Consider the following 12,729-nt stretch of genomic DNA (forward strand, 5'->3'; position numbering starts at 1 on the left):
TCCTGTTTTTCGGAGGAGACGATAAGCCGTTGGTCCCGTCTACCTATAAAGTAGTCGTCATCTCTCATCCCTCTGACTCATTACCCACGCACAAGCCTAATAGCTTATGTGGGCATCACCCTCAGTATTTTTATTAACTCATGAAACCATGGAAATCAAAGACCCGGTTGTACAAAAGTCTGTTAAATTTTAACGGTGATTCATTGCTAATCAAAGACGTTTTCCGCTTTTCTGATTGGTTCTCGTGGCATCTAACCGTCATTCAATCACCGTTTAAATTCTACAAACCAAACTCTTTGATTTATCCTTTGTCACATTCTTCAATAAAGAATTTTTTCATTTTTTTCATTTCACATTGAATGCTCATATCTTGAACTCATCTTTTATCCATAATTTCATTTCAGTTTTCCACCAGGAGTCGGTATGATGGTAGCCGGCAAACTGGAAGCCAGAGGCAGATTCGCAAATGATATTTTGCTAACTCTAGTTCAGGAGGCGCGCCCCCAGTCATGGAAATCGAGACCGATCTCCAATTCCCCAACCTGATCTTCTGCCGTCAGACTCATTGGAGGTCGTACACCACATGAAGGCAGGCTGCAGGTAATGCAATCAGAATTTATTAATTTTCCACGACTGTTTTGATAATCAAGATCATATTGATGGAGATGGGGGACTTCATTCCACTTTCATAAAAATAGTTGAAATGAGAATTTATAAAACTTTTCCGATGTTTGAAAATCATTGGAATCATATTGATGGAGAATGGGAATTCATTCTATTTTTTATGAAAAAAGTTGAAATGAGAACTCATAAACTTTTCACAATATTTTTTGAAAATCATCAGAATCATATTGATGAAAATGGGACTTCATTTTCACTCAAGTCCACACATACTTTATAATTTTTAAACTCTGATCAAAGAATATTCTAATTTCATATTTTATTGGATGAACACATTATACTGTGTGTATAATACTATAGCTCAACGTTGTTCAAACGTTGGCCTCTAGTAAGTATAGTACGAGAGAAATTACTTTTTACACAGCTCTCTCTATCTCTCTCTCTCTCTCTCTCTCTCCTCGCTCTCTCTCTCTCTCTCCAAGACATAAAGGACCGATGCTCTTTCCTTCACTAATCACTCCCACACCTTTGTGAGGTCCTCGTTTATAATGGCAGTGGAGAGAGATAGGAGATCAACGTTGCCGATCCTCGGTCTTGTCAATGCCTTCTATAACGGTAGCGGATAGGTCTACAGGTTTATTGATGTAATATGAATGGTTCATTCTCGTTTAAAATAACGATTATCTATATAATTAGAGAGAGTAGGGCTGTGTTTGTTCGTGTGTTCGTTTGTTTGCATCAAAACATGTCAACTTGTGGATTGCATACCGAAAAAACGGGAATGATTTAGATCTCCAAATTTTGCACTTAGATTCTAAAAATATCAATCTCGTATTTTATAAGCAAGAAATTTATATTTTTCAATAATTTCATAATGAATTTTCATAATTAAGATTAAATATTCTGTCAATTAATTCTACATTGTTGAAAGACGATCTGGCAACAAAGAAATCGAGAAAGAGATAGAGCTATCTGCTTTGTTGAATGATAAACAAGGATAGCAATATCATTACCAATAAACACTGTCATTATAACGTGGACCTCACTATACTAAGTATAAGAAAAATTACTTTTTGCACAACTCTCTCGAAGACAGAGAGGCCCGATGTTCTTTCCTTCACTAATCACTCCCATTACCTAACAGCATCTTCCTACTTTTGTGTCAGCATCAAATTGTGCGCAGCATGTTTACCACTCTCCACTACTCTGTCCGCTACAAACTCTGGGAGAATCGGTTTCCCCTCTTTATGTTAAAAGTAATATCTCTCAGACTATAGTAAAAACTATAAAATAACTCAAGACATTACTTTGAAGGCAGCGCTTGTAAACTAATGAGGAGCTCCAAAACAACGTCATAGCTCATTTCAATTAATTTTGCGGCATCATTAATGAGGATTTTGGTAAGCTTCATACCAGTGAACCTGTCTCATCTTGTAGTTAGCTTACATTGAGTCAAAGTAATTAGCTTAGCTAGCTAAGTTAGTGTAGATAGCTTATATTTCAGCTTACATCGAGGCAAATGCCTCAATATTCACGCCAATTATGTTGAAGAGTAATCGTAGGCCTATGTGTAAGTAATTAGTGATAAAATTATTCTTTTACATACATTCGTCTTCTATGTATCGTCAATCGGAGGTTGAAAAAATGACCCTCGTATATTTGAGAAATAACGCGAATCGTTGTTTCTGTTTTGCAGGTGAAAATAGGAGAAGAATGGGGCACAATTTGCAACTACGGGTGGACAATGAGGGACGCAGCCCTGGTTTGTCATCAGCTTGGTCTGGTACTCAATCCTAACGACTGGTTCCTGATGGGTGCTGATATACCTGTTGCTGGTACCAGGGAGAAAATACTACTCAGGTAATTTACCTTGTACCTCAGGTATTGTTATATACTTACTTACTCACTTCTTGGCGCTACAGCTCATTTAGAGCCTTGACCTCCTTCAAAAAGCCTCTCCATTCGTCTCTTTCGGCAGCCTTACGTCTCCATCCCCTGACACAAAGCTTCCCAATGTCGTCCTCCACACACTCCAGCTAGCGCATTCTCGGACGTCCTCTCAAGCCTTCTCCCCTCCTGGGGTTGTTTCTGAAGATCTTTCTTACAATCTTGAGTCACTCATCCTCCCAACGCGTCCCAGCCAACTCAAACGCCTCAGTTTTATCTCGTCAAAAATTTGACATTTTGGTACAGATCACGCAGCTCTTGATCGAATCGTATATATATTGTGATGTAACTCATAAATCGGCGGTGTTTCAACAAATAATTGCCGATTCTCTGAAAAGAATATAAAATAATATCCTTCCCATTAACATACGACCGGGAGCGAGAGAGATTAGATTAGATTGGATTAGAGGTATTTATGTATGTTACATAGAAGAACATGTATGTTTTCCACATTTTTTAATCCCTTCTTAATGCATGAGAATTAATTATAGATTCATTCTTAAAAATTATTTTAATGTACAGTAGTTTAGATCTCTAATAGAAATTGAGATCTTTCTTCACAATATTGTATAACGCATATTGTTATGAAACTCGAGCTTATGCACAGGCTTTTGTTGCCTATTACAATTACATACTGTACATATATATGGCTTATACACTAATTTAGATAAAATAACAGTTAGTATTGATAATTATTCAACGAATGTTACAAAGTATGAAAAACTAATTAAGAAGTAAAGATTGAATGAAATTTTAAAAACTATAGTATAATATTGGAATGTAACTACATAAATCGGCGGTGTTTCAACAAATAATTGTAGATTCTCTGAAAAGAATATAACATGATATCCTTCCCATTAACATACGACTGGGAGCGAGGGAGAGAGAGAGAAATGAAGAGCGCATGAGAAACCTCGTGAACACCATTCATTTGTGCCTGCGGATCATTGACATCAATAGTGAAGATAAATTATTTTTATTTATTCATTATTTTTTCATAGGAAAGCACTGACCAAGAGAGAAAAACTAAGGATACTCCTTGTACTATATATCTCCAAAATTAGATAACATTTTAGAAGTCCGAAATAGGGTTATGACTTCACTCTTCTAAAACTTTATTCCATTTCACTCAAAAAGAACAAAAACTGAAAATTTTAAATTTAAACGAGCTGTAAAATCTTGAAAATAAATGAATTCCTTTGTTATTTAAATGCTTATCCACCACAACACAGTATCACTCGCAACTACACAGAAATGAATAAAAAATTAGGATAGCACAAAAGTGGGAAATGAGAAGCATAAAAATGAACTAATCTTTATATAATTATTATTCAACGAAAATCCCAAATAAATGCTGCAAATCACCCCGAAGACCTCTGCTACTGCAGACATTGACAACAGGGTTAAAGCTAGATGGAATTTCGATGAGAACTACTATCCAAAAATTAGTTGCCAGCCCGGGAATCGAACCCGGCAGCATTTATTTGGGATTTTCGTTAAATAATAATTATATTAATTAGCATTTGAATAAATGCATCTCTATTTAATTCCTCTGTAACTGGTTGGCCGCTGTGGCTTCGTATAAAATGAGCGCTGCTATCAGAGATTGTCAGTTTGGTGTAAGGGTAAGCATTCCTGACTAGCAATTGAGAGGTACGGGTTCGATTCCCGGGCTGGCAACTAATTTTTGGATAGTAGTTCTATTGAATTTACATCTAGCTGTTAACCCTGTTGTCAATGTCTACAGTAGCAGAGGTCTTTCGGGTGATTTGCAGCATTTATTTGGGATTTTCGTTAAATAATAATTATATATTAATTAGCATTTGAATAAATGCATTCTCTAATTAATTCCATCTGAACTAATCTTTATCAATTTATACAATAATTTCAGTAACGTGCAATGCACAGAGGAGGATGTCGACATAACGGAGTGTCGCGCGGAGAGGGCGAACGACATGGAGAAGTCGTGTAGTCACGATCACGACGTCGGTCTCCGTTGCTACGAGCCGCACTGGGCGGGTGTGCGCCTAGGGGTGCTCGCCGAAAAGTGCATCTTCAGTATCTCACCATCGAACGCGCCGGCATGCTGGATTACGCTACTAATACGTTCAAACCAGGTAACGTGAAATTACTCAAATTTAATTGAAACTAGGCTTACTTTTGTTATACTACTTAGTATAGAAATTTGATTTGAATCATGACAATGGATTGCTAGAATTATTTCATATTTTTTCTGGAACTGTACTAAATCTTCTCCATGAATTGACTTCCAAGCATATGTGAGTAATATCATAGAGAAACAATAGCGTAAGTAGATATCACATGGTATAGGGAATTTATGTCGCAACTTTTACTGTTATCTCAAGCCGATTACTGTCGACTATTGTCAAATTTCACTGTTTTGTTGGGGCGATAGTGTATGAACGGCACAATTTGAGAGACTACCAGTGTCACACAGCTGCATACGAAAGAACTACGTGAACTATCGGCTTAGGATAACAGTAAAAGTTGCGACATAAATTCCCTATACCATGGGATATCTACTTATGCTATCGTTTCTCTATGGTAATATTCTGTTTGGTGTGTTTTTGGACTTCCATATTAGGCTTTTAAATTCAAAATTGAAAATGTATGTAGTGTTTTGTTTCAATGTGGGAATTAGTGAAGAATTGAAAAGTCTCACATAACCTTTATTTGGACAATTTTATTTATGAAATTGGGATGAAAAGTTTTTACTGTAGTCTGTTTCTTTGTCCTTAAGTTGTTTGTGAATGACAAATAAATAAGTAAGTAAATAAATTAATGTAACATTATTTGTTTCGACGATTTTTTTTAAATTTAATTGTTAATATACGATACATACAATAGGTAGTACAATATTGTTGAAAGTATAGTAAAATTCTCCGCATAATATTAGTTGTACTTTTAATTGCGGTAATTCTCATTATCAAATAGTTATATTAATTTTTAATATCATTTCGTGTTTTTATATTGTATGAAGATGAAAAATAAATTTGATTTGATATTATTCATTTTCTAAAATATGCTGTTCAACGGATTATTATATCATCTCATCTTCAGTGATAAATATATCAAGTACTGAATGGAAAGACTAAGAATTATCAAAAAACCACGAAAAAATTATCAATAAATCAGTGGTTTTTGACAATTTCTTAGTCCTTTTCATTCAATATGAATAATTACCACAAATCAACTTCTCAACTACACAAAAAAAAAGATATTCAAGTACAGTAGTATTCAAGCACTTCATATAATAAATTACTTGTAAATCCAAACTATCTCTACATTGTTGATACAAGTAGTTCATTCTAAAATTTCTTGTTTTAAGTGTTTGCTCTGAAAATTGGACAAATTCAAAAGTGAATGAAACATAACCTACTTTTTGGACTAGTGTATGAATCAAATTCGGGGAAGGAACAGTTTTGGGCTGTGCCTGTTGGTCCTTCCCCAATCATTCTAATGAATTGTGTTTTGTGTATCATTGATACATAAATAAATTATTATTATTTATTACATTCCACAGTCACAATATCAAATTAATGTCTTGTAAATGATTATTTAAAATAATTATCTTGCACTTCCACAACAGTACTCACGGTTTTCCTTGTTTGACGGACGCGTTTCGTGGCACTGAGCCACATCCTCAGCGTTTTGAAAAAGTACAAGATTAATATTAATTATTATTTACAAGATATTAATATCAACAGTTCAGGTAGGATGAAGACAAAACAAGAATCAAATTAAAGATTGGGAGAGAATCGATAGGATAAACCCAAAACATTTTCTCTCCCTAATTTTGATAAAATAGTCCAAATGAAGTTATGAAAACACTTTTATAAAGATCACAAAATTACAGTCCAAATATACATTACTAGCCGTCAGGCTCGCTTCGCTCGCCATATCCGTCTAAGACCTGGTCCATAGTCCGTATATCCCTGGACCCCCGACTGGATCGTCCAGAATGAGATCAACAGGCTCGCTTCGCTCGCCTGCATTTTTCATTTGAGCATTTTTTATCATATGTTAGGACGATCCAGTCGGGGTCTAGACTAAACGTCTGGCTAAACGGATATGGCGAGCGAAGCGAGTAGCTCTTTTGAAGTAGCAGTGCCCCATCAATTTTTCGCGATAAATGCATTTCAATCTTCAACTTGGTGCCAACCTAACAAAGTCAACTCAACTTAATGCCAACCTGACAAAATTATCAATTAGTTACCAGTTAACAACTGTTCGAAGAGTACTCTCTCTAGATTATAGGTCTATATTAACATATGGTATGGACATTTTTCAATTAAATTAGAAGTAAGAAGATATACATGCTAAAGACGAACTTAAACCCTTAAAAACCACCCTTAGAGTTAAAATATTGCCAAAGATTCTTAGTGCGCCTCTAAAGGGCCCACTGAAGATACCTACCAATTTGAACGTTTTTGGTCCGGTAGATTTTTAGTTCTGCGTGTGAGTGAGTCAGTCAGTCAGTCAGTCAGTGAGTGCCATTTGCGCTTTATATATACTTATTAAAAATTTTGTATAATGTATATGTGGACTGTAATGAATAAATAATAGTCAACTCTCTTTTCACTCTTGTTTACTTTTAACTATTCCGCTCTGCAAGTGGACTTTTCTCGGCATGCCTTTGAGAGTGTTCGCCTGGTTAACATGTCCAAGATGGTCTTGGCATTGTCTACTCTGACGTGCATTCAACATCGGGCAATACGGCCAAAAGCTGTGAGTTCATCATAATCGGGGCAGTGGTGTTAACAAGCAGCTGGGATTCAAAATATGGTGAGTTGTCTTTTTTCTTTGGACTACTCTGAAATATAAATAAATTAGAATTCAAGTACCCTTTTAAATTGATTGAACAAGTTTGAAGGGTACTTGGATTTCAAATGTTATTTATATTATGGTGAGTTATTTCTGCAAACATCTATGATAATAAGTGCCGGTTGCACAAAACCTGTGAATTTGAATTGTGATTACATTCCACAAAACCCATCAGGAAGCCTTGATTTCAAAAAGCCTTCTCTTATTAATCTCGTGGTATTTAATCATGATTAAAACTGAACAGCCTTTTTGTGCAACCGCCATATTGTAATGGGTGATTTATTACTTATGTTTAGTGAGGTCCACGTTATAATGACATGTTTGACTAGCAATGGTATTGCTATCCTTGTCTATCGTTTAACAAAGCGGATAGCGCTATCTCTTTCTCGCTTTGCTCTGATGCCAGTTCGTCTTTCAACAATGTAGACTTCAAAATTAATTAATAAAATATTTCATCTTAATCATTCAAATTCATTATGAAATTATTGAAAAGTATAATTTCTTGCTTAATAAAATATAATTGATTATTTTAAACGAGAATGAACAGTTAATATTACATCAATAAACTGTATCACCTCTATAGAAGGCATTGACAAGACAGAGGATCGGCAACGTTGTTCTGCTATCTTTCTCACCTGCTATTATAACGTCGACCTCACTATATTATTGTTTCAATGTTTCTGACTACTTATTGTAATGAGTGTTGAAACTGATATTATACTGTTTTTCAAATTAATAGCGTTTCAAGTACTCCATTTTCACTTGGAAGATTGATATTTTGATTCTTGTAACTGACATTATAAATAAAAGGTTCTTATCCGAAGTGGTTACACTAAACTTATTAAATGCAATACTTTTTAAATTCATAGTCTCGGTTGCACAAAGCCTGTTAAATTTTAATCATGATTAAATGCCACTAGAACCAATCAGAGATGGCTTTCCTGAAATGAAGACTTCTCTGATTGGTTCTCCTGGCATTTAGTCACAGTTAAAATTTAACAAGATTTGTGCACTGATGCATAGAGTACAATTAATTACTTTATTTCTATATACAGATTTATCGATTAGTCTACAGATGTATCAGTCTTCCAGATAAACAGAGTGGCGCAAAAGTCACTGGACAGTTGGTTAGAGCTAGGCCAGATCTATTTGAAATTATTTCTAGTCACAAATAATATCTACAATTATTTCTATGTTGAAATTGTTTTTCTTTCCTTAATACAGTTTTAAGGTCTGGAACACTGCTCAAGGAATTATTTATTTACCAACATTATAGGCTAAAAATATTTCACAAGGTCTTGCTGATTTTCTTTCTTCTTTCAACCAACTTCAATCGTCCAGTGCATTTTTCGCTACTCTTTATATCTGTATAATTATGAATTGTTCTCTATAAATTAATTGATATTCTCACAAACAATTAGAAAATTTTGCCAGTGACTCTTTATATCTGTATAATTATAAATTGTTCTCTATAAATTAATTGATATTATCACAAACGATTAAAAAAATTTGCCTTATGCAATACGGCTGACCCAGTTTACATGATGAGTATTTATTTATTTATTGTATTAAATACTATAATCATAATACAATTATGACATTGGAGGAAAAACTAGGCTAAGCCTGTACTATTTCTCTCCAGAAATTTTGATAAAATGTTAATGTTTTCCAAAAGATAAGGTTATATAATCACACATTGCTTCGTCACTTGATTTTCTGTCCAGAAATGATGATTTAAAATTTTGAATTTTGAAGGTTGATTTTATACTCTAAATGAATCACAGAATGTATCACAATGAATTAAAACTTTAGAAATATTGCACTTATTTAAAAAATAAACAATTTTCAATTATTCAAAGTTTTTCACAGGTTTGTTAATTAAAAAAAATATATAAATAGAATATGTTGCCTAATACAATATGGTAATTCAATTTTAGATTATAATCATTGACATTTTCAATGTTTTGTGACTGGTTCTTCAATTGAAAACAATTTGATAAATAGAATATGTTGCCTAACACAATACGGTAGTTCCATTTTAGACAATTTTCCATGTTTTTTTTCGACAGGTTCTTCAATTGAAAACAATTTGATAGCTGGCATCAGACATGATCCTCAGATGACAAACAGTTACCGCCGGGAGCTGGCCGGCTGGTTCAAGCCTGTTCCGGATCTGGTCACCCAGTTCAATCCCTACGAGCCTGTGTTCATCCCACAGGCGTTTCCTAGCATCGATTTGGAAGAGGGTCAAACAAAGTACCTAATTACACAGAGAGTGACACACGATCCAATCGACAAGACATTCACAATAAGGGTGAGTTATGGATTTGAAATCATCTCCTATACGTTTGCTAATTCGTTTCATTATCTATCCTATTTCAAATTTTTCCCATAGGAATATTGCAATAGAATCCGCATCCCTGAATTTTTTCATACATGTTTTATTCATTCATTCATTTCTATATTTCGTTTATCAAGTACTTGATTATTGATAACATCCATAGAATTCAACATCCATAGATTATCATCCATCAACAGAATTGTATCATTTGTACTGCTGTTATTAAAAAATGTATTTTTTATTAACTCGTGGCTGGAGCTCAAGGCTTCTTTTTCCAGTCACGCCCAAAACTATTGTAATTTAATGATTATTTTATTTGTAAAATTATTTCTTGTTTTTGGCAATACATTCATTCATTCATTTATTTTATCATCAATAAATCAACAATTTTATTCGATTCAACATAAAAGAAATCAAAATACAAAGAATCACAATCAAAATAAATGTCACAAATGTACAAAATGTTAGAGGTGTGCTGAGAAGAAAGAAAGGAGGAAAATACGTAGTCCACTATGATTTCTCATGTAATAGGCAGGTAGAGGGTATAAGAGTAAGGAATGAAGGGTTAAGAGGAGCGGAAAAGGGAAGAATTAGAGAAGAAGATAGGAAAAAAGAGAGAAAAAATATGAGCAAAAATGTAAGCGAGTCCACTTTCAACAAATGTATCTAAAAGAAATGGCCTTGCAGCAGTAGTTGGAGCAGAAATCGCAAGGTTATACGTCGATAAGGAAGTAAAAGTTACTGTAGGTCGATTTGGTTTTATTTCTAGTTCAGTTTTTCTAAATAATTAGAGTCTATTGCCCCGTTTCACCAACATTGGTCAAGGCATTTGAACATGGTTAAAATCTATCTGATGATCAAATCAGCAATAATCCGTTCCACCAACACCAGTTACTTTCAACCACGGTCAAACCAATGGTTAAGTTTGACTGCCGCCGAACGGGCGATCAAATTATTTGAACACGGTCAAAAGACTGCTTCGATCATTCCTTGCTGTTTGCTGTTTGTGGGTTATGTTCTTGACGCAATGAAAAATTTCAAAGTTTTTAGTGCGATTGAATTTAGTTGTAGGTATTTAAGTTATTTATTAGGTTCGTTCTCGGAATCTTTTAATTATTAAATTATTATAGTATAGAAAATGAAGGAAGATTTTAAAAATATTTGCTTTACTATTTTATTACACAGTAGCCCTATATTGATCCTTAGTTTTGATAAATCACGAGGTTGGTGGAACAGCTGTATGTTTGAACGAGTGATCAAATTTGAAAAATGTCTATGGTCTAATTGACCATGCTAGGCTATACTAATTTGATCAAGGTTGGTGAAACCATAGAGAAACGATAGCATAAGTAGATATCCCATGGTATAGGGCGTTATGTCGCTACTTTTTCTGTTATCTCAAGCCGATTACTGTTGATTATTGTAGATTTTTACTGTTTTGGGCCGGGTGAGAGTGTTTGAACGGCACAATAAGAGAGACTACCAGCGTCACACACTTTACGGGAAAGAATTACGTGGACTATAGGCTTGGGATAACAGCAAAAGTTGCGATATAAACGTCCTATACCATGGGATATCTACTTACGCTATGGTTTTCTCTATGGTGAAACCGAGTATCATGAATGATAAAAACACATAATCATAAAAGTATTGGAAATACTTTGAATAGTATTGTTCATCTATTGAAGTCCAAACATTATAAACTGACTCTTATGTGAACTACTTTTTAATTGACTAAATTAATCTCCATATGAAAAACATCATGAATTTCTATCTTGATTTTTATAATTCACATCACATTCTCTCACTTTTTTAGAGTAAACCAGGCTTTGCAGTGGGTGTAGCCCAATTCATGAAAAAACAATTCATGAATTTCTATTTTGATTTTTAAAATTCACATCACATTCTCTCACTTTTTTAGAGTAAACCAGGCTTTGCAGTGGGTGTAGCCCAATTCATGAAAAAACAATTCATGTATTTCTATTTTGATTTTCAAAATTCACATCACATTCTCTCATTTTTCTAGAGTAAACCAGTTTTGAAGTGGGGTACCCCAATTCATGAATCCTAGTTTGATTTTTAAAATTCACATCACATTTCCTCATTTTTTTAGAGCAAACCAGGCTTTGCAGTAGGATACAACTGCTCATCCCATCCACAACAGAAGTACAGAGGAGATAACAATCATTGACAGCCACACACAAAATGTGAATTCCAGTTTGGTGTGACCACGTGGAATGTTCGTCGCGACCTGACTGTGTTTCCGACAACCAGCGGCTCCTATGGATTATTCTGGAATACCGTAGTGGCACAGATGCTATTGGTGAAGCTGTGATCGCCGTCTCTTCATAATACGTGCTAGTAAGTGGAAATGGATATTGAGGTATTGAAATTTTTATTTTCACTCACAATTAAAAATAAATTAAAAAATTTCATTCATATTCAGAATGATATTGTATCTATCAATGTATAAATAAATAATAAATAAATTTAGGCTGTGCAAAGGTTTTAGATAGGGCGCCTAAAGTTTAAATTTTTGGGACAGAACATTTCAAATTCGGTAAGAGATAATCCATGAGATTTAGAGAATAGATTCTTCATGGTATTGTTGATCTAGTAAAAAATTTTTTTTCTAAAAAAATCAATTTTTAAGATAGTTATTCATTAAAAAAATAACTTTTTTGTTGAGTTATTTTTGGTAAATTGAATAACTTTTTAAAAATTGATATTTTCAGAAAATTTTGTTTTACTAGATTAACAATAGCCTACCATGAAGAATCCATCTTTTAAATCTCATTTATATCTTACCGAATTTGAAATGTTCTGTCCGAAAAATTCAAACTTCAGGCGCTCATATCTCAAAAAGTAATGATCAGAAAAAAAATGTTTTCCCGAAAAAACTTTTCCATTTTGATAGCTTGATGATATACAAATCGAAAAACTTTGAAAAATATCACGAGTAGAAAGTTTATTTT

General features: G+C 34.0%; 1 protein-coding gene across 1 annotated transcript; it reads left to right on the plus strand.

The window, feature by feature from the left end:
* Nucleotides 1-532: 532 nt before the first annotated feature.
* LOC120356054 (protein bark beetle-like) lies at nucleotides 533-4,694 on the plus strand. Its single transcript, XM_039444847.1, has 3 exons — nucleotides 533-600; nucleotides 2,318-2,481; nucleotides 4,460-4,694. Exons 2-3 carry the CDS (start codon nucleotides 2,366-2,368, stop codon nucleotides 4,692-4,694), a joined length of 351 nt encoding a protein of 116 aa, XP_039300781.1. The 5' UTR covers nucleotides 533-600; nucleotides 2,318-2,365.
* Nucleotides 4,695-12,729: the final 8,035 nt, after the last annotated feature.

This window comes from Nilaparvata lugens, unplaced genomic scaffold, assembly GCF_014356525.2.
Source record: "Nilaparvata lugens isolate BPH unplaced genomic scaffold, ASM1435652v1 scaffold5646, whole genome shotgun sequence".
In the NCBI taxonomy this organism is placed as follows: domain Eukaryota; kingdom Metazoa; phylum Arthropoda; class Insecta; order Hemiptera; family Delphacidae; genus Nilaparvata; species Nilaparvata lugens.

What these genes read in the sequence shown, in the direction of transcription:
- LOC120356054 (XM_039444847.1), top strand. Translation starts at nt 2,366, where the DNA reads ATGAGGGACGCAGCCCTGGTTTGTCATCAGCTTGGTCTGGTACTCAAT. An exon ending in AGGGAGAAAATACTACTCAG is followed by an intron (nt 2,482 to 4,459) that starts GTAATTTACCTT and finishes CAATAATTTCAG; the next exon opens with TAACGTGCAATGCACAGAGG.